Genomic DNA, 20,930 nt, shown 5'->3' with positions numbered 1-20,930 from the left:
TTTCAACAGGAAATGTGTTATTGTTTCCTGGAAAATGGGAACAGAATCTATGTGGTGAGGGGGCTCCCTTCCCACGGCAGCTGCCTGGGCTCCGGGGCTCTGCCCTCCCAGCCCTGCCCAGGCCCCGAGGGCCAGGGATGCAAGGGCTCCAGCTTCCCCTTGTGATTTCTCTCTGCTAGTGTCGCCATATCCCCAGACTGAGGCCCATGGTGGCCCTGTGGGGCCTGTCACTGTGAGGCTGTGGCTGGAGACCCCAGTGGGTCCTTTAGACTCTCTGGGCCTCGGGGACTTGAACTCCCAACCGCTGAATTCTCCTCCGGTGCAAACATCACCTGTTCCTGGGCCGAAAGCACGTGATGTGGAACAGCTGCCGGGGGGGCCCTGCCCCGCCACCGGGGATCTGGGCAGCCGAGGGCGTCACCCACCGTTGTCCCCGTTTCCTCACTGAATTGTGCAGAGAGGTGAACGCCGTGCGGTCCCCGCGGCTCCAGGGAACTGCAGGCGGCGGCGCTGTCCTTGGTGCTGAAGTCGAGCTTCTGTGTCGGTCCTGGGATGGTCCCCAGGGTCGGTAGGAGGAGCCGGGGTGGGAGACCCTGAGCCTTGTCCGGCGCTCCTGCCCCGCCCCTGCTCCCCGGAGCCAGGCACGCGCCCAGGCGGCCGTCCTCCTTCCCCCAGGAGCTCAGAATGGCCGAAGGGTCCCGTCCGGCGCGCAGGCCGGGCAGGTGTCCGTGGGAAGCTGTCTCTGGGAGTGCTGGAGCCCCTGTAAGCTCAAGAGGCACCCCCGCAGCCCACGTGCACAGCTGATGGGCTAAGGACTCAGGGCGCCCGCTTCCCTGGAAAGCTGGGCTGGGGAGGGCGCAGGGCAGAAGGCCCAGAGCAGCTCCCAGCGGGTTTCCAAAGCTGTCTGACCTGGGCCAGCTTCCCAGAGGGGCAGGCACAGAGGCTGGGGGGCGGGGCAGAAGAAGGGTCACGGAGGGCATCCTTGCCCCCCCTCCCTCCGTGTGTGACCTGCCCCTTGCCTCATGAGCCTGCGCGACAGGCTCCCACTCACCCAGCCTGGCCCAGGACACTCGCCCGCCTGCCCCAGGGCATGACCCCACTGTCCAGCCCTCAGGGATGTCCTGCCGCCTCCCGCCCATGGGGCTCCTCCCCTGTGGTGAGCCCGCCCCCCCAAGGCTGCTGGGGTGCATCCTTTCCCCTGTTGGCAGCCCTCTGACCCCAGGACCTTCTTCACCGTCCTCGTGGCCAAGCCTGAGCCCTGAGCCGCCCAAAGCACAGGGCCCGGTCCCTGCTCTGCTTGTCCTTGGCACCCCTTCCCCTGGACCCTCTTCCTGTTCCTCTCCCTCCCTCCACTGCCGTGGTTCTGGGCCAGGTCTGTGCCCCATTTTTAGGCAAAAAAAGGGCAGAGAGAGCACGTGCTGGGAGGAGGTTTCTGCCTCTGCTGACACCCCCTCTTTTGCACTGGGGGTTTTATGCTGCCAGAGCCAGGTGGTGGGGAATGAAGGCCAGGGCGGAGGACCCCCACCCCAGCCCAGCGCGGGCTCACTTACCCAGGAGACCCCGAGGGGATGCAGGATGGAGGGTGGCCTGGGCGGGCCCCAGCTCAGTCCACCTCCGGGTCCCCCTCTTGGACCACCCTTCTCCCAGCTACTTCCCCCCAGGCCTCCCCACTGCCCCCTACCCCCTGTCCCCGCATCGCCACCCGCCCCTCCCAGGCCCCGCCCCCCCACTGTCCCCTCCCCTGTCCCACCCACTCCCGCCTCAGTCCCGCGCGGTGGTGGCCGAGGGAGGCACGGTTGCCCGCGCCCCTGCAAGGACGCGCGGCCGCGCCTGGCCGGGCCGTCTTTACAACCCGAGCGCGGCCCCTCGGCGCGCCCAGCCGGGTCCCCGCGCCAGCGCCGGGAGCATGAGCGCGGGCCGGGAGCGCGGGGCGGCGGCGGCGCCCCGAGTGGTGCCGGCGCCCTGCTCCTCGAAGGTGGAGCTGCGGGTGAGCTGCCGGCACCTGCTGGACCGCGACCCGCTCACCAAGTCCGACCCCTGCGTGGTGCTGTTGCTGCATTCGCAGGGCCGGTGGGTGCAGGTAGGGCCGGCCGGGGCCGGGCGGGAGCTGGGCACGCAGAGACCGCGGGGGGCTCGCCACGGCGGCGGGGCTCCGCGCAGGGCGCCCAGGAGCTGGGGCGCGCAGGGCGGGGCGGGGTTCCCGGGTCTAGAGAGGGGGCGCCAGGAGCTGAGCGAGCGGGGCCGGGGCTGGGGCGGCGGCGGCCAGGGCTCCAGGTAGAGAGAGGGGCGCTGGAGGCAGGGCGCCCCCCGGACTCCGCAGGGCCTGGAGGGTGCGGGCCAGAGGCTTGATCAAGGGGCGCAGACGTGAGGGGACCGCGAGAGCGAGCGGTGTGGCTTGAGTGGGGGCGAAGAGTCGGACTGGGGTCACGCGTCCGCCTCTGTGCGCGGGGCAACCTGGAGCGCCGCGTCTGTGCCTGGTCCCCACCCCCAGGCGGAGGGACCGGTGGCGGAGTCCCGAGCAGGGAAGGCAGGGCGGCTCCAGGAGCCGGGACTTGATCCCAAGATCCCGGACGTCCGGCCGGAGGGCTCCCCGCCTGCAGTCTCGCTCCTGGAGTGACTCAGGGGTGACCCAGCGCACGCGCCTGTTGCCAGGGTTGGAGCAGCTGCGGCCGGGCTCGTCCGCCCGGCGCGGACCTGACTCTGGGCGGGGGTTTTAGTGTCTGCAGGGCGGGGTCACCCCCTGACACCCTCTGGTCTTGAAGGTGACATCCCCACGGCCCCGCCTTTCGCAGCCCCCAGTCCACCCCTCCGTTGGGGCAGGCCAGAGTCCTGGGCGCTGTGCAAAGCGCTTCCTCCGTCACCACCTCACGCAGAAAGGACGAGGGTGGAGGGGTCGGCGGGTGAAGCCGTGGCGCCGCCGGTGGGAGTGGAGGTCTTAGCAGGGGGCACGCCAGGCACTCTGCTGCTGAGGGGGCGAGAGCTCGGACCTTGCACCGTCTCCTTGCACCGTCTCTGGGCTCCCAGCACCCTGGGGCTAAGAAACCGGGTGGGTCACCACCTCAGGCATGAAGGGCAGCCGGGCCCAGTGTCAGCCCAGCAGGGGAGGGGTGGGCACAGTGACCCTTGCTGCCTGGCTGGGGCGCGGCATATGCGGGGCCCCGGAGGGCGGCACAGAAACCCCCCTGCCCAGCTGGGGTGCACTCTGGGTGTCGGGGCCGAGCTGGGCCCCGAGAGAGCCTGCGGCCTGGGGCCGGCCCCTCCCCGCGGGTCTGCTCTCGCCGCTGCAGGTGGACCACACAGAGGTGCTGGAGAGCTGCCTGCACCCCGTGTTCTCCAAGGCCTTCACTCTCGAGTACTGCTTCGCGGAGGCACAGAGGCTGCGCTTCGAGGCCTACGACAGCTGCGGGCCAGGCAGCCCCAGCTGCCAGGAGGGCGCCTTCCTGGGGGGCGTGGAGTGCACCCTGGGGCAGGTGGGCCGCCGAGGGGGGGCGAGGCAGCAGGGCAGAGAGGCACTGGCCTTGCCTGTGTCCATGGCTCCTCCTCTTTGAAATCCCTTATTAGTCATTTTTTAAAAAGATGTCATTTTGACCAGGGTAGTACGTGCCTGAGGCTCGGCCTCCAGGCGCCAGGAGGGCCCGAGGGTCCGCACTGTCTCCGCGCGCCGGCCCCACATTCTCACGGGGGAAGGGCACACACTCCCTTCTCTGGGCAGTTACGACGCGTGAACCGCACCCCGGCCTGCGCCTGTCATGGGCATAGGGCTGTCCCCTCCCTCCCTGCGGCAGAGCCGGCCCGGGGGGCCGTTCTCCCCGCCCTCCCGCAAGGGGGGACGCTGCGCCCCGCCCTCTCCACCAGCGCCGCAGGCAGAGCTGGGTGTCCGGTGGCGCCCACACGTCGCACGCCCCACAGCCAGGCTCGCGGCCGCGTGCTGTCCGCGCGGAGGCCCGACGTGCCCGCAGGGGGCGTGCAGCCCTCAGGGCCGAGGCTGACGCACTCACACGTGTGCGCCCGCGCGTCCCCAGATCAGCCAGGCTGTTCTCACGGCCGGCCGCGCCCGCCGGCTGCAGCCTGTCCCAGGACCTCGTGGCCGTGGCTCACACGGGATGTTCTTGTCTGTGCTCGGTGTCGTTCGCACGATGCGACGTCTGTCGGACTCGCCCCCTCACTGCCTGGGCCAGCGCCGGCCGTGGGCGCGCTCTGCTGCCGCCCAGCCCACGGAGGAGCCGGGGGAGACGGGAGGACACAGCCCGAGAGCGAGCAGCAGGGCCCCTGGTGCCCCGGGTGCTGGCGTGGGCGCAAGAGGGCAATGCACACACAGACACACATGCATGCACACACATGCACAGGGACACATGTGCTCACACGTGTGCACAGAAATGTGTGTACACACATGCGCACGTGGATGCACAGGCACACATACAGACACATGTGAGCTCATGTGTGCAAACATGGGTATAGAAGTGTGTGCGCACGTGGGCACATATGTGTGGGTGCTGCTCCATGGACACACACATGTGGATGTCCGTGTAACCTTTAGACAGCAAACATGTGCCCCGAGAACCTCCTGCTCTGCGGCCTCCGGGCCTGCGAGGTGGTCAGGGGCCCCGCAGCCCATGGCCAATGGTGGGGGGCAGGGAGGGGACACGTTTCAAATCCCAGTGCCGTGCCCTTGAGCCCCAACCTCTGCCCGAGCAGCCTCCCCGCCTGGGGAACAACAGCCGCCTGAGTCTCACGGAGCTGCGCGCAGGACGCGCGTTGGCCACTAACTGGTATCGGACCAGATGCCCGTTCTTCCTGATAAGGGAGCCCAGAAGGGAGCCCGCAGATGGGAGAGCCGGGGGGCGCACGCGGAGAGCGTCCCCCCCGGGCCTGCTTCCTCTCCTGCACAGACTGTTCCCGAGCGCTCGGGGCTGCGGGCCAGGCGGCCCTGATGGGGGCGGCCCCCCCCCCCCGTGCCCCGTCTGGACCCAGCTCGCTTGGCCGTGCTCACCCAGCTCCCCCGAGACGGAAGCCGGGGGGATGGGGGGCAGGTGAGCGCTGAGGCCTGTCGGTGCCGCTGTCACCGTGGCGACAGCTGAGGACGCTGCGAGCCCCCAGGGAGGAAGTCACCAGCCCCTCCGCAGCCGGGGGGGCGGCTGCCATTTATCACAGGAGGACCCCCAGCCACCAGAGCACAGCCCTCTGGGTGCGGACGGTGTCCCGTGTCACCGCCCCGGCCCCGTTCAGGGCTCAGAGCCTGACAGGGGGGAGACAGGCAGAGGGACGAGACCCCACGTGGGGCAGCTGGGTGCCCCTGGGGCAGGAGGGTGGAGCGCTGGGCTGCGGCCGGTCCGGCGCCTGCCGTCTGCACCCCCCACTGGCCAGGGGCCGCCCTTGGGGCCTGGCCTGTGGGCGCCTGGCGCGGGCCGGTGCTCACCCACATGCGGCCCTGGGTGGCCTCTCCCACCCCCCTCTCTGAGCCTCAGTTTCCCCCCTGACACGGGGGGTGGGAGCCTGTGTGGCGATGAAGGGAGAGTGTCAGGCAGAGCAGGAGGGACAGGAGCCAGGCGGCCAGGTGTCTCGGGGGTGGGGGCAGGGGGCTGCTGACGGCCAGGCCCCAAGGGCACAGGGCCTGTGTCGCAGGTTTGGAGGCGCTAGGCCACCGGCTGAGGAGCCAGGGAGACAGGGCCCCCAGGGGCAGGAGCTGACACCCGCCGACCGCCCCGGCCCCCAGATCGTGGCCCAGAAGAAGGTGACCCGCGCACTGCTGCTGAGGTCTGGCAGGAAGGCGGGCAAGTCCACCATCACGGTGAGTTCCCTTCAGACCTGCACCCAACCCCCGTGCTGACGAGGGAGGTCCCGGGGTCCAGGCGCCACCCTCCAGCCTCTGTGGGCTGCCCTGGGGCGGGGCGGGTGGGGGGCCCGCCTGCCGAGCCCGACCTGGGGCCTCGCCCTGCCCAGGTCACAGCCGAGGACATCTCCGCCAACAGCGGGTACGTGGAGCTCTCCTTCCGGGCCCAGAAGCTGGACGACAAGGTGAGTGTGGGGGCCGCGCCGGCCCACCCAGCTGCGGTGCCGAGCCTGGTGAGCAGGCCTGGGGCGCGTGGGGCCCACGGTGCACGGAGCAGGGTGGGGGGCGCGGCCGAGGGGCCGCCAGTGGCCCCAGGGGCTGCTCTCAGGAAGGGCTGTGGCCTCGCTGGACGGGTGAGCAGACAGAGGCCCTGGGGATGAAAGGCAGCAGGAAGCGGCCGACCGGGCTGGGCCTGGGCCGCCCGCACAGCCGGCTGCGCCCGCAGGACGTCTTCAGCAAGTCGGACCCCTTCCTGGAGCTGTTCCGGGTCGACGGCGATCAGAGCAGGCAGCTGGTGCACAGGACGGAGGTGAGCGCCCGCCAGCCCCGCCCTCGCCCTGTCCCCGCCCCGGGGACCCCGGGCCCATCGGGTGTCACACACGCTGCCCCCACCCCTGTGAACAGGGAGCCGCGGGCAGGCGTGGAGCGAGGCCGGTCAAGGTCAGCGCTTGTCCCCCGGCAGGGCCTGCAGGTGACGCGCCTGCGGCGCAGGATCTGGGAGCACTTCCTGTTTAGATACAGTGGTGTCAGTTTTTAGAAACGAGTCTATTTACGGACAAGGTGTTTCCCCGCCGAGACCCAGCTCCAGGCCTGAGGCCACTGCCTGCCGCCCGCAGGTGGTGAAGGACAACCTGAGCCCTGAGTGGGAGCCCTTCACGGTGTCGCTGAGCTCCCTGTGCGGCGGCGATGAGACGCGGCCTCTCAAGGCGAGGGCGCCGGGCCGGCGCGGGCAGGGGCAGGGGCAGGGGCAGGGGCAGGGCCAGGGGCAGGGCCAGAGCCAGGCCCGGGGCGGCGGCTGAGGGGCCTGGCTCCACAGGGCCTGGTTTGGGACCACGACTCCCGCGGGAGGCACGACTTCATCGGAGAATTCACCACCACCTTTGCGGAGATGCAGAGAGCCTTCCGGGAGGGCCAGGTGAGCCGGCCCCTCCTGGTCGCTGAGGCTCTGCACCCCGCGCCCTGGCCCCGCTTCGAGGGGCCGCTGGGGACAGCAGCCACGACAGGCGAGAGACGCGATGCTGGCTCCCGGCTCACTCAGGCCTCCCGGACCCCGCGGGGCCTCTGCCGGTCCCTGCCCCCAGGCCCAGTGGGAATGCGTGAACGCCAAGTACCAGCGGAGGAAGCGGCACTACAAGAACTCCGGGCTGGTCATCCTGGCCGAGCTGAGGGTGAGCACAGCCCCAGCCGCAGCCCCGCCCCGCCCCCACGGCCAGAGGTGACCCCGCCCCCGTGGTCCCCCAACGTCAGAGGGACCCTCGGGGCCTTGTCCCCAATGCTGGGCGTCCCCAATAACTGGAGGGGGACAGAAGACGCGGTGCCGGGCAAGCGGGCAGCCTGGGGCCTGCGAGGGGGGCGCCCCCGCCCGCCCGGGCCCCGGTCTCCTGGGGTGGGCGCGGGGTGGGGCGGGCCCCACTGACCCACGCCCGGCAGCCCTCCAGGCGCTACTCCTTCCTGGACTACATCATGGGCGGCTGCCAGATCCACTTCACGGTGAGTACGCGGGGCCTCCTGTAGCTGGCGGGTCCCCAGGGCCTCTCCCCCTCGCCCCCCCCCCCACGCGGCTCAGAGTTGGTTCCACAGGCAGGACGGAGGTGGGAAGACACGGGGGCCCGCGGGGACCCCTGCCAGGCCCGGAGGGCCCTCTCTCCGCGCTGCGCTCTTCCTGTGCCATCTCCCGGGGGTCCTCGTACTGCGCAGCGGAGCCCGGCACCCGCAGGAGGGACGTGGCCCGCACTCACCCTCCACAGAAACACAGTAACGGAGAGAAGGCGTGTGGACAGATGGAGGGAGCACGGATTCCCGGGGCCACAGGAGGGACAGTGCTGGCTGGCGGCCCAGCCGGAACCCGAGGCCCTGGGACAGCGGGACAGAGAGCCCGGGGTCCCTCCTGTCCCCTCCTGCTCACTCTCCATTCCTGCTGCATTGCTGAAGGGCCCAGGCTCACCCAAGGGTGCGGCCGAGCGGGTGCAAGGCTGGTCCTTGGGACGGGCGGCGGGGACGGTGGCAACTGAGGTGTGCCCAGCCCCGGCCCCCCCTTCCCACTGTCCCGCCCTGGGGTCCAGCCGAGCGGCCCTGGGTGCAGGAGGCACCGACGGGTGTCCCCACGGGGTTCCTCGCAAGGCCCCGGGAGCTGCGCTGAGATGCCCCCTTGCTGAGGGGCCGCGGTTCCCTGCCCCTGCCCCGTGGGGGGCGCAGGGACCCCCCAGGCCAGGCGGCGAGGGCCTGCCAATCATCGCGGGGCCTCTGCAGGTGGCCATCGACTTCACGGCCTCCAACGGCGACCCCCAGAACAGCTGCTCCCTGCACTACATCCACCCCTTCCAGCCCAACGAGTACCTGCAGGCTCTGGTGGCCGTGGGTGAGGTCTGCCAGGACTACGACAGGTGCGCCCCCACGTCCCCCGACCCCGGGGCCTGCGGGGGCCTGGGCCATGACCCAGAGGCGCTGCCCAAGGCCAGGAGCACCGGGTCCGCGGCCGGGTGGGCTGGCTCCACGCTGCAGCCCAGGCGCCCCTGCGTGGCTGGCCCGCGGCTGCGGGCATCTCCCGGGGGGGCAGCGTCCGAGTCTGTGTGTCCACGTGGGGCTGGCCTTCAACTCAGGGCACCGTTTGCCCTTCACCCAAACCCTGGGGGAGGTCCCCCTTTACAGAGCAGTAAACTGAGGCACTGAGGGGCGAGCCGCGGCCTGGGGGCGGGTGGGCCGAGGGGCAGGGGGCGGAAGCCGGCCTTCGCGGGGTGGGGCTGCCCCCAGCGGGTGGGCAGGCGGAGCAGAGGCGGGAGGCGTGGCCTCGGAGCTGCTCAGTGCCCCCCCCCGCCCCCCCCCCCGCCTGCATCGGGCTCTTCGCTGCACCCGCCCTGGCTCCCCGGTGGCACAGGGTCCGGCTGGGTTGCAGAGGGGTGGCCCCGGGCTCTGTGGACGTCGCCCAAATCGCCCACACCCCAGCGCACGCCCGCCCCGGAGCCAGGGGCGCCGTGTGACCGGCTGCCTCTCTTCCAGCGACAAGAGGTTCTCGGCTTTGGGGTTCGGAGCCCGGATCCCGCCCAACTTTGAGGTAGGACGGCCTGGGGGCCTTGCCTCTCCCTCCACGCCCCTCCCGGCAGAAGCCGCACCTCCACCACGGCCATGCGACCTGTGGGCCCCGGGGAGCTTGGCCTCCCTGCCAGAGGGGCTGACCTGTGACCTCTGGAGGCAAGGAGCAGGGGGACGTTAGTCTGGAAACTTCCCGTTACAAATAACAGTCCTACTGGCTTAGGCCAAACACCACCGCAGGGGGCGGGGGCATCAGCCGGGCAACCCAGACCCCAGGCCCCCTGCCCCGGGGCTGGAGCGATGCCCCCGCGCGGCGGCCTGCCTGCCGTCTGCCCTGGTGACCCCTCCCACGGAGGCTCCTCCCGCGCGGTGGCCCCAGGCGCCCCCGGCCTGCACAGGGGCCGGGCCGGGAGCCGGCGGGCAGCCCCCTTCGCGTCTCCTCAGGTGTCCCATGACTTTGCCATCAACTTCAACCCCGAGGACAACCAGTGTGAAGGTAGGAGCCCGAGGGCCTGGGGAGGGGCGGCCGCGGCCCCGGCCGGCTCACTGCCGGCCGCCCCCCGCCCCCCCGCAGGCATCCAGGGCCTGGTGGAGGCCTACCAGCGCTGCCTGCCCAGGCTCCAGCTCTACGGCCCCACCAACGTGGCGCCCGTCATCTCCAAGGTGGCCGGCTGGGCGGCGGCCGAGGAGCGCACCGGCGAGGCCTCTGTAGGTGCCTGCGGCGGCGGCGGCAGCACGGTGGGGGCGGGGCGCACGAGAAGGTGTGGGTGCCGTGGGGGGACGGGGGCCCGCGAGTGTGAGGCGGGGGCCGCGTGCAAAGGCCCCGAGGCAGGAAGGAGGGGCCGCGGGTCTCCCGACCGGCCCTGGGCGGCCGCCCGCGTCTGGGTGGCTGTGCTGGGCGCCAGCCGCGACTGGACGCGCACACGTTTGCTGTGCACAGACGTGACCGTGCCACGGGGCACGGCGGCCTCATCGTCCCTCGCATGCCGCAGACCTCTTGGTGCTGCTGTGCACAGCTGGGCTGCGGCTTTTGTTCAGCTTTTTATTTTGAAAAGAAAACCCAAAACATCACATTTTATGGGGGAGTGGCAAGACCCGCACGCCTTTCGTGAGACAGAGCGATCGCGGGCTCCCGGCGCGGGCCCCGCCTCCCTGTGCCCACACGTGTGTGCAACCGTGGTCCTCCGCCCGGACCGCCGGAGAGCTGGCCGCTCACCCCTTGACACCCCGCCCCGCTCGCTCTGCGACAGTTCTGCTTTTCAAAGCAGAACTCACTCCCCGTCCCGTGTCCCCGCCCACCGGCCGTCCCTGGACTGTCCCTCTGCAGAGTCCGTCCTGGACGTCTCAGGGTCTCTCCGGGCTGTGGGGAGCCCCTCCCTCCCCACCTGGGGCCGCAGACCCCTCCTCTCTGGCCTCAGCCCCCACCTGCAAGGGGCCCCCCCAGCACACCTGGGGCCGGCAGGAGGCAGTGTGGGCACAGCTCAGGCTCGCTCCGGAGAAGCCTGGGGACCATGGGCGTCTGCGGCCACCCCCAGGTCACCGGGGAGACGCTGGGGGGCGGACCCGGGTGCTGGCAGGAGGGGCGGGAAGCAGCGCCCTGCAGGGCTGCCACGGGCCACCCCTCCCGCCCTGTGTCCCCAGCAATACTTCATCCTGCTGATCCTGACGGACGGCGTGGTGACTGACATGGCGGACACGCGGGAGGCCATCGTGCGCGCCTCCCGCCTGCCCGTGTCCGTCGTCATTGTGGGCGTGGGCAACGCCGACTTCACGGACATGCAGGTCCTGGATGCGGACGCCGGCGTCCCGCGCTCCCCGCAGGGGGAGCCCGCGCTCCGGGACATCGTCCGGTTCGTGCCTTTCCGGGAGCTCAAGGACGTGAGTGCCCAGGGCCCGGCCAGGGGGCCCTGTCCGGGCGGCGGCAGGTCCCCCTCTGGCAGCGCACGGGAGACACGGGGCCCACACTGCCCCGCCCCCGCCCCTGCTGCCGGGAGCAGGTTCTGAGCCACCTTCCGTCACCTAAAATCTTTCTGTTGTAAAAAATGGCAAGGCCCCGCTGTGGCCAGTGCTGCCCAGGCCCCGGGGACCCGGGCGGCTTCCTCGGTCGCTTCCAAACCTCTTTGTGCCGAAGAGCATGTCACACGCCCACACAAGGCAAACCGTGGCCCGCGGACGAGCCTGTGTCTCCGCGGGGGGCGCGGGCAGGGCCCGGCTGTGCCCGGCTGTGCGGAGGCTGCCCCTTCGGGCCCGGCCCACGGCTTCCCTGTGCCTGGCGGGATGGAGCCTTGGGACCCGGGTGCGGTCCCGTGAGCACCCCCCGGGGCAGTGCCCAGAGCCCCTCCACAGCCCCTCGCATGTCAGCTGCCGGGGGGCAGCCAGGGTCCCAGTCTCATGTTTTAGGGTTCATATGCTCCACACTGGGGCCCCCCGAGCCAAGTCGGCACCCGCTGACGGGGGCTCCCGAGGGCGAGGCGGGGGGGTGACCCCGTCGGGTGGAGCAGGGGGTGGCCCCAGGTGAGCAGCCGTCCCGCTCTGCAGGCGTCCCCGGCGGCACTGGCCAAGCGTGTGCTGGCGGAGGTGCCCCGGCAGGTGGTGGAGTATCACAGCCACAGGGGGCTGCCGCCTCGCGGCCTCGGCGCCCCCGCCCCGGACGGCGGGCCAGGCCCTGCGCCCTGAGTGCCCCGGGGCACGGGGCGGCCGGGGCGCCTCCTGCCTCCAGCACCCTTGGGCCCCTTAAGTCCCCTGACCAGGGGCCTCTGACCCCCATCCCAAGCCCACCCCTCATCCCCGGGGCCCCCAAGGCTACAGGGTGAACGAATCCAGGCCCCGGGAAACCCAGAAGCAGGAGCTGAGGATGTGGGGGCCGGCAAGGGGTTGTGGGGGGCGGGTTCCGCGTTGCACCTGATCCCCACGGGGAGGGGCCCGCAGGCGGCGTCCCCTCACGGGGAAAACCAGGCCCCCGGCCGCCCTGTCCCCACGGTCAGATTGCTCCCGTCCCCTGCCTGTGCCCCTGCTCGGGGCCCCGCCCCAGCACCCTCGCTGCGGCGTCTGCGGCTGGGGCTCAGGCACAATAAAGCGTCTTCTCTTCCTGGCAGCGGTTTGTGCCTTGACTGCCCCTCCCTGCCGCCCCACCCCCGCATCGTGGGAAGCCCCAGCACGGGAGGGCCGGGCGGGGGAACCTGCCCCTTCCAGCTCCCCCGGCACAAGGACCCCAGGCTCGCTGGGTCCCTCTTGGACGGAACGAGGGGCCTCCCAGGAATGCGAGGGCGCTTGGGGGCCTGGCCCCCCGGGGGCGCTGGGGGCGCACGGCTGCCTAGCTTCCGAGGGAGCTCGCCAGGCTCGGGCGGAGGGGGGCTGCCGGGCAGGGCCTCCTGCGGCCTCAGCCCGTGCTTGGCCTGGTGAGGACCTACTACGCACTGCAGGTTCCGCGTTCTGCCCGTGAGGGGGCTCCACCCGCCGGGGCTTCCCAGCCCTGTGAGGGCAGGCATCCAACCGGGGTCCCCCCGAAGGATCTTCTCTGGGAGAAACGAACTGTGCTCTCTCTGAATCCAGGTCCACCATCCATCCGTCCATCCGTCCGTCCATCCGTCTGTCCATCCATCCATTCTGGAGCCTATTTTTAGCTCCTGATTCATTTCCTGTTAATCGGGGATAATGGGCATTGCCATGGTAACCCGGCTCCGCTGGACTCAGGAAGGGCCGATGCCGGTCTCTTTGGCAATGGAGAGGGCAACAGAGAAGCAGTCGCCCTCTGTGCGACTCGGGGGCAGCTGGGTGCAGGGTCGGGGGGCTGTGGGTCCTGAGGTGGGCGGCGCAAGTGTCAGCCTCGTCCTGACTGGCCGTGGAGGCCGCGGGACGGGACGTTGGTTTCGGCAGCTGGAACCTCGGACGGGCCCTGGGCTCCACTCAGACAGAGCCGCGAGGCGGGTCTGTTGCGACCTGGGGGCGGGGCAGACGGCACAGAGGGGTCAGCTGAGAAAGCGGGGCGTCCCCGCTCAGCACGGAGCACAGGGGCTCGGGGAGCAGCTCTCGGGCCGGCGGGGGGCCCGCCGAGCTGGGGGTGGAGAGAGGGACCTCAAAGCATGGCCCCAGGTCCTTGGCCGCCCTCCCAAGCGCCAGGGGGTGGGTGCGCCTTGTCCTGGACCCGGGGCAGACTTGGTTCCTATGTGACTTCCAAGGCTTGGGCACGAAACGCCACGCTGCTGCCTGCTCACCCCAGACGCCGGCTCTTGGGACACAAGTCACACGAAAAGGCGCAAGCAGCCGGGAGGGCGGGGGCCGGGGCGAACGTGGGTGCCACCGGGCCCCCCAGCCTGCTGACTCCTTCCCGCCGTCACAGGAGACCCTGTGCCGGAACCACCGGCCGGGGGTCCCTCCTCTGTCCCGGACACACGGGAACAGGCCGGCTGCCTTGGCGTCACTTCCAGCCCCCGCGCTTCGGTGTGACTCGTTGACAGCCGCAGCTGACACGCTGCACCCAGTGCCGAGCGCGGTGGGGCCGGGGTCTGGCAGCCGACGCCGGTGGGCAAAGCGGGGCTTCCTCTCGTTCTGCGGGGTGGTTGTGCCAAAGCTCCGTCTCTTTGACCGTGAGCGCGCCCCCCTCTGCGGGGTCAGCACCCCCACCCGGGCCTGCCCTGCCGTCCTGCGCCCGCCCGGGAGCGAGCACAGCGGCCGCTGCGCCTCCCGGCTGTTCTTTCTTCTGCTGCGGAGAGGAAGCGCGACAGGAAATTGTGACTAAATGCTGGTAATTGGTGCGGGGGCACGGGGCTGTCAGACGCCCCGCCTGGCCCCGGGCCCCGGGCGCAAGCCGACCTCCCCTCGCCGCCCCCGCGCGGGGACGCCCTGAGTGAGGGCAGGGGGGCCCTGGCCCACCGTGGGCCCTTGTCCCATTACAATGTTCGGCAGCTGCGGAGTCCCCGTGGGAGCTCTTGTGCTCAGGCACTCGCCAAGCTTGGCTCGAATGTCACTGCCGCGCTTTCTCTCAACAGCCCCCCACCCCCGCCCCCGCGGCCCGCCGCCTCCCCCCCAGCCCCCCGCCCCCTGAGCGGCACTTCAGAGAAGCGGAGCCGGGAAATGGAAGCCACCTGGCCCAGGGCAGAGCTGGGAGGGCGGCGGAGCGCCAGGCTGGGGGCTGGCAGGCCCGCGCCTGCGTGTGTGCGTGTGTGGGTGGCTGCGGCGGGGGTCTCTTTCCTCAGCTGTTTACTGAAGCCTGTTTCTCAGCGCCCGCCACCCCGGGGCGGCCACCATCCCCTCCCCTGTCTGGCCCACACTCTCTGCAGCCGCTGGGGGTCAGCCAGACCAGGGTGTGTGGGCTGAAGAACTCCGCGTCCTGCCAAGGGCGGACCCCCGTGGAGCCTCCTTGTTGACATCCCCAAGCCCAGGAGACACACGTGGTAGACCCGCAAAACCTTCCCGGCCCTGGGGGAACCGGTCTTGAGGGCAGGGGACAGGGACCCACAGGGCTGGGGGCCTGTGCCCGAGATAAAACGCAAGGACCTGGCCTGGGAAACCAGCCGGAGCTGATGTCCGCCCTGGACCTGGCCAGACGGCCAGCTGGAGGCCCCGGCCCAGGGCGAGGGGCGGAGCCTCTTGTTTTAAGTGGGAGGAAATGCAGGCTAAACCCTCCGCCCAGGTGCCTGACCAGCGGTCTCCGGTGTGAGCGGGCTCTCGGCCCACCCTCAGCTCGCTGTCAGGAGCTGGCGCGGTCTCCTTCAGAAAGCGGGGCACAAGGGGCGGGAGGCACCGTGGCGAGCGCCGTCCGGGCTGGGGTCCGGAGCCCCCCGCTCTGCCCAGCCAGGGCCCCGGGGGGCACCCAGACACTGGAGGCTCTCAGCAGAGACTCCCGTGGCGGGGGGCCGGGACCCCAGCACGTGCTGGACCAGCTGACCCAGCCCTTCGGAGAGCGGCCCACTGACCTGGTCCAGCCCAGGGCGGGCTCGCCGCGCCGGAGCCTGCACGTGGGCGCAGGCAGGCAGCACACAAACCCGGAGCCTTGAGGCCGCCCGGGGCCCAGGCCGGGACGCGGGCGCAGAGGGCTCCCCCGTCCTAACAGTCGTGTCTGTAGGGACGGGGGCCTCGCGCCCCACGGCCCGCCCCGTGCCCCTGCCTGAGCCCCTCCCGGACACGGTGGCTCGTCAGCCTCCGCCCCTGGGTCGCGTTTGGTTCTCCGCCGTGAAGGAGATGATGGCGCTGCACAGCTCCGGCCCCCCCCCCCACCGCCCCCGTTTTCTTGATGGGCTTTCCCTCCTCCCCAGCTCTTAGGTGGTTATCTAGGCTGTCGGGGGCTTTCTGGTGGTTTTCTCGTCGTTTCCCCAGCCCTCGTTTGGAATTTTCCCACCTTTCTCACCTGCGTAGCTCCCAGGTGGACGTTGGTCCACGTCCTCGTTCCCGCCCTGACGCACACGAGGACTTTAGAACATTCTCAGTCTGACCCCCGCTTCGAACCCCTGTGAGGAATTGTGGGTGGCATGTGGGTATGGTGGATATTATTTTATGCAGGCCATCTGTGTTTAATTTACCACGAGGCCATTTCTCTGCCCACTGCCCTGTTTGTACCTGGCTCCCCCACCTGGGGAGGATGTATTTTTAGAAAGAAAAAGGGAGGGAGAAGGTGAGGGAAAGAAACGTTGACTGTTGCCTCTCGTGCGCCCCCTGCAAGGGACCTGGCCCGCAACCCAGGCACGTGCCCTGGTTGGGGACGGGACCGGCGGCCCTTTGGTTTGCAGGCTGCCACCAGCCAGGGCTAGAATGGCTATTCTTTTTGATCTGAAATAAACACTCGTTGCCCCTGACTTTGGCTTCTTATTTTTAGGTTCACACTTCATTCACACTCAAGTCCAGGGGCTGGGGCCTGGCTGGGGACGGGGGTGCCGGGCGGGGGCGCTGGCAGCTGCAGCGAGGCCCAGACAGGAGGGCGCATGTTGCCAAGAAGACTGTTGGGGGCCCAGGGAAGCCCCCAAGGCGCAGCTGCTCCCTGAAACCGCCCACTGCAGGCCTCGCCCCCTCCTGGAGGCCAGGCCGCTGCACGGCGCCGGACGCCGCCCTGGGCGACCAGGGGTGCCCAGGGCCCAGGACGGAGGCCGGCGGCGGGACATGCCAGCTGGCCCGGTCCAGCCACGGTCTCCCACCTGAGCTGGGGTGTCCTGGAACCAGACCACCCACGGGTCCCGCGGGGACAAGTTGTGAGGAGACTTGGGTGGAGCTCGTCCCTGGCGGCTGCTGGGCAGGAGCAGCGCCTGGGACCCCAGAGGTGAGCGGAGGAGGCCTGACCGGGGCCAGCGGGCCCGTGGGGAAACGCCGCGTGGGCGCTCGACCCTGGACGAGAGAGGCCGGGGGCCGCGCGGCCGTCCTCGTCCCCAAGGCTCCCGAGCTGAGGACGTGTCGCTCCTGGCCCTGCCGGCCCCTCAGCCGCGTCCCCTCTCCCCGGGCATCGAGCCTGCAGAGACAGGAGCCAACACTCCGTGGGACGGCCCGGCCCTCGGAAGTGACTGCCGGAGACGTGGCTGCCGGCCAGCACCCCCGGAGGGCGCGGGCCGGGCTGGGACGCGGGCCAGCTGGCACGTCCCGATGGGTTTCACGGTGGCCCTGCGCCCTTTTTAACGTCACGTGGGTTCATACAGTTATATGGGTTCCCGGTGTCCACTTCTATAAGACAGTGCAGGCACCTGGACACTGGGCTGCGTGTTCACCCCGCCAAGTCCAGCCCCCCCTTCCCCCGCCCGCCCCCCCTTTCCCCCCACAGCTGTCTGTTCTCCACATCTTGGTGTCTATTTCCATTTTGTCTGTTTTGTTCATTAGATTCCACCTATAAGTGAGATCATATGGTAGTGTCTTTCTCTGGCTGGCTTATTTCAACGTGATCACTTTGAATAACATAGTTCAGTCACACACTGAACATCAAACACTGTTTTGAGTTTCAAGACTCTGTGGCTTCCGTCCTGGGAATTAAACTGCTTGTTTACCAAGGCGGCCGCCTGCGTAGGCTCTTCGGTCACAGATAATCCAAAACAGAGAACGTCCCTTTTTTTTTTTTTTTCTTTTCCCCTCTGGGCCTCTTAAGAAACTAGACCAAAATAATAAATTTTTGAAGGTTACTACTGAGTGTGGTGGTTTCCGGTGTATGTAACTGTCTTGAAAAATAAGAACTTGCTGAACGGCCATTAGGGATCGGGAACGGGGAAGAGAGTTCACAGTTTCCTGTCACCCCCTGGCCCTCTTTGTGCCAACGGTTCCTGCATGTGCGTTTGGGGCGATGGCTGCTTTCTCCGCCCGACGCCCCTGGTCCCCACCCCAGGCTCCTCTCACAAGCCCTCGCTGGACTCTTCACCCCATTCCACTGATTAAAATCTGTCCGCACTTGAGCTCACGTCCCTGCATCCGTCTCTGAGAGCAGCTGGAGGCAGCCAGGGCAGGACGCACGCTGGCGGTTCTGGAATGGAGCCTCCCGCTGGGACACTGCAGAGAAAGGGGGCGCCCAGAGGCCCCCGCAGGGGGGCTGGGCCGGGTCCTGCCTGTGCCACCCACGGGAGTCCCTTCTGGGCCTAGAAGTGCCCTGGGGGTCCCCGGCAGGGACAGTGACGGTCATACGCCTGCTCAGCACAACCCTCACGCACCTTCCAGGTGGGAGCGAGGCCGCAGCGAGTCCCCTCTGCCCTCAGCCCCTGCGGGAGCGGAGCCTGGAAGAGCCGCCAGAGATAAACAGTCAGACCTGACAGCAACGTCCTGGGAACGGAAGGAAAACAGGCAGAATGTTCCCAGGGACCCCAGGGGAAAGGAGAGGCATCCCCCACTCGCCCCCGTGGTTGCCCCCGCACCCTTGTTGATTCCTGGGCACCCACCCCTGCTCGGGGCTGCGGGGTCTTCCAGAGCCCAACTCTGAGCCCGCGCCCTGCCCCCCTCGCCTCTCCAGGAGCTGCTCGGCCCCGCCCGCTCCCCGGTTCTGCGCAGGAGCCCGGAGGCAGGTGGTCTGGGGCTGCGCCCGCCGGGGGGCCTGGGGTGTGTGGGGCAGGGACTCTGACTGGCCCACCCGCGGTGGGTGTCTGGCGAGGGCCCTCTTGCCGGCTCGTCGATGGCCGCGTCCTCACTGTGCCCTCACCCGGCAGGAGACAGCGCCTCTGTCCGCTCCCTAAGAAAGCACAGGCCCCAGCACAGGCCTCCGCACTCAGCCAGTTCACCTCCCAGCTGCCCCGCCTCCCGAAATGGCCGGGCCCCAGCACACGAACTGTGGGCGCACGTTCAGCCCAGGGCACCGCGTGGGCCGCCTCAGCACCCGCGACTGACTCAGAGCGAGTCGCCGACCCAGGCAGAGGGTCGCGGGCCCCACGCGTCCACGGAGGGAGGCGGGCAAGCGCCGCCTGCCAGGTCTCCGAAGGCCCAGGGGCAGAGCCCGGCCCAATGGCACTGAAAGTGAGCGCTGCGGTCGCGGGAAATGCCCCCGGAAGACGAGGCGTCACTGGCGGGGTCCAGGGGCCTGCGGCCTCGTTCTTGACTTGGGTAATAAGTCGTCAAACTACAGGCATGTTTTGTAGTGGCTTCATTAGGATGTCGTTCACATACCAGAAAACCCAGCCCTTCAGCGCACACAGTTCAGTGGTTGTCACCGGGTTCAGTCCTCGGTCTCACTGCCGCGTCACATGAGGTGATTCCCACCGCCCCGCGGGGAGAACCCTGTGCCCATTGCGGTCCCTCCCACTGCTCGCTCCCCCGCCCGCCTCTACGGCCGGGCCAGCTGTGGGCATTGCACATCCACACCCTTGTCCTGTGTGACTGCTGTTCACAGAGCAGCGTGTTTCCGAGGTGCCAGCCTGCAGCGCGTCTGGGCCACGCTCTGGTTGCCCGTCATCAGCTGGGGGACACTTGGGCTGTTAGTCTTTCGTGAATAATGGCTGCTGTGAACACATGTGTCCAGGTTTCTGTGTGGATGCACAAGTCTTATGTAGCTTTTGGCATATATATTTTCACAATTAAAACGTGCAACACACAGGATGCAAAAGCTGACAGGAGCTGCAAAGCTAGACAAGGCAGCCCCGTCAGCCCCAGACAGGCCCCTGAGCTGACAGCCCACAGCCCCGTCCTTCCTGCCCGGCCCCTTTGTCTCGGACCACTCCTCCCGCTCCCCCTTCCACACTCAGAGAAAGAGGCTCTGCAGGTGGGGACAGGATCTTGTCCGCTTCCTGAGAACAGGCCTGGGCGAACAGGTAGCCGGGGTGGGGCCAGCGCAGCTGCGAGGCCCTGGTGGCAGAGCCCTGGCTGGGGACGAGCCAGCGTCGCCGAGGCCACGGTGAGTGGGCCGGGGCCAGGGCGCGGGTCCTGTTGCCCTGGGAGGTGCTGCCAGAGCGGGGACAGCTGTGCACAGCCCCTGCCCGGGAGCCCGGGTCCCGCAGGGCCCAGCTGGGGACACGCCACCTGGGGGCAGCTAGGAGTCCGGAAGGAGAGAGCCCGGGGCTCAGGCAGGCAACGGGCTCACCGCGCGTCCCGACGCGGCTCTCACCCGTGCCTGTCTGGCCAGCAGCAGCCCCCTGGGTCCCGGGATGAGGCCCAGCCCTGCTGAGTCTGCGGGGCCCTGCCGCCCCCCCTTCAGGGAGCAGGTGCCGTGTGCCCACGGGACGGGACGCGACGCGGGCTTGGCAGCCCCACCGCTTTGTACAGCAGCGTCGTTTCCATGCGAGGCGGTCCTCCCCTGGACTCAGGGAAGGTTGCTGACCTGCGTTCCACCCCGAGGGGGGAAGCAGCTGGCTGTCCTGGGTGGGGGCGGGGCGCCCGACACCCCAGACGTGCTCCTCTCCCGGCCTCCGTCCCCTGCGCACAGAGGCCAGGTTTATTGCTGAGTCAGGGGTGCGCACGCCACGCCTCTGGGGGCTGGGGGAGGAGGTGCGAGGCGGGAAGGGTCCCCTCTGTCCAGATGGTGACCTTGGATGCCTCTGAATGTTTGCTGGGGCGGGAGCATCTCTGAGAGCCTCAGGGTGGAACACGGACCCCCAGGGACAGGAAGGAAGTTGAGGCCTGGACCTTTGCCCCCCAACATGCTGTCCCGGGTGTTTCAAAACATGAACACAGGAAGAGTGGTTGACGCACAACGCGCACCCTCTGGAACTCCGTGACCGGGGCGAGGGCCCGCTCGGAGCCCTGCGGCCTGGGCATGCGTAGTCTGCGCCTCCGCCTGCAGGCCTGGGAGGGGGCGGCGCTGGTCCCTGCGCAGCCTCGACCCCCCGCAGGGCAGGAGCCGGCCCGGCCACCAGAGGGCAGCCTCGGGGTCGCCAACGGGGCGGGCACCTGCCACCCAGCTGTTGGGACCGCCGGGGGCTCACGCCCACAGGTGTGGGTCTGAGGGGAGCCTGGGCTGAGCCGCTGAGAGGCCACCGGCGCTGGCTGAGCCTGGGGCCCCGGCCCATCTCGCAGGCAGACCCCGGTGGCCCCCACGAGCCACCCCACAGGACTCTCTCCTGCACCTCGAGAGCACCCCGTTCCAGGCCCAGGGGACGCAGCCACACCCAGCCACCGGGGTGTCCCGCTGGGAGGGCCAGGCCGCCCTTCCAAGGTCACGGCCGGGCACTCCCCGCGCTGTATTAGGGTTGCAGAGGTGCGGCGTGCTGATTGCTGAACTGAGAACCTCAGGCCCTGGAACTGCCAGGGCCAGGGCGACGAGACCCGCCCTTCCGGGGCAGATCGGCCAAGGCCGCGACTCCCTCACGAGGCTCCGCGGGCGCGGACGGCAGCCGAGGACCCTCAGCTTCTCCCACACCCCGGGGCCAAGCACCAAATTGCAGACGCCTGCGCGTCGCTCGCTGGGACGCCATCCAGGGCCACCCGTAGCCACTGCAGGGTGGAGGGGGACCGCTGGGCAGACTGTGGG

General features: G+C 69.6%; 1 protein-coding gene across 1 annotated transcript; it reads left to right on the top strand.

Moving 5' to 3' along the window:
* Window positions 1-1,906: 1,906 nt before the first annotated feature.
* CPNE7 (copine 7) lies at window positions 1,907-11,755 on the top strand. Its single transcript, XM_054570269.1, has 15 exons — window positions 1,907-2,080; window positions 3,288-3,470; window positions 5,714-5,788; window positions 5,941-6,015; window positions 6,276-6,359; window positions 6,667-6,756; window positions 6,867-6,965; window positions 7,132-7,218; window positions 7,481-7,540; window positions 8,300-8,433; window positions 9,047-9,101; window positions 9,524-9,575; window positions 9,654-9,787; window positions 10,721-10,957; window positions 11,618-11,755. Exons 1-15 carry the CDS (start codon window positions 1,907-1,909, stop codon window positions 11,753-11,755), a joined length of 1,677 nt encoding a protein of 558 aa, XP_054426244.1.
* The last annotated feature ends 9,175 nt before the right edge of the window (window positions 11,756-20,930 follow it).

Source organism: Pteronotus mesoamericanus, unplaced genomic scaffold, assembly GCF_021234165.1.
Source record: "Pteronotus mesoamericanus isolate MK-2021 breed Mesoamerican mustached bat unplaced genomic scaffold, CSHL_Meso_final contig_202, whole genome shotgun sequence".
In the NCBI taxonomy this organism is placed as follows: Eukaryota; Metazoa; Chordata; class Mammalia; order Chiroptera; family Mormoopidae; genus Pteronotus; species Pteronotus mesoamericanus.
This window is presented reverse-complemented; position numbering and strand designations above follow the sequence as displayed.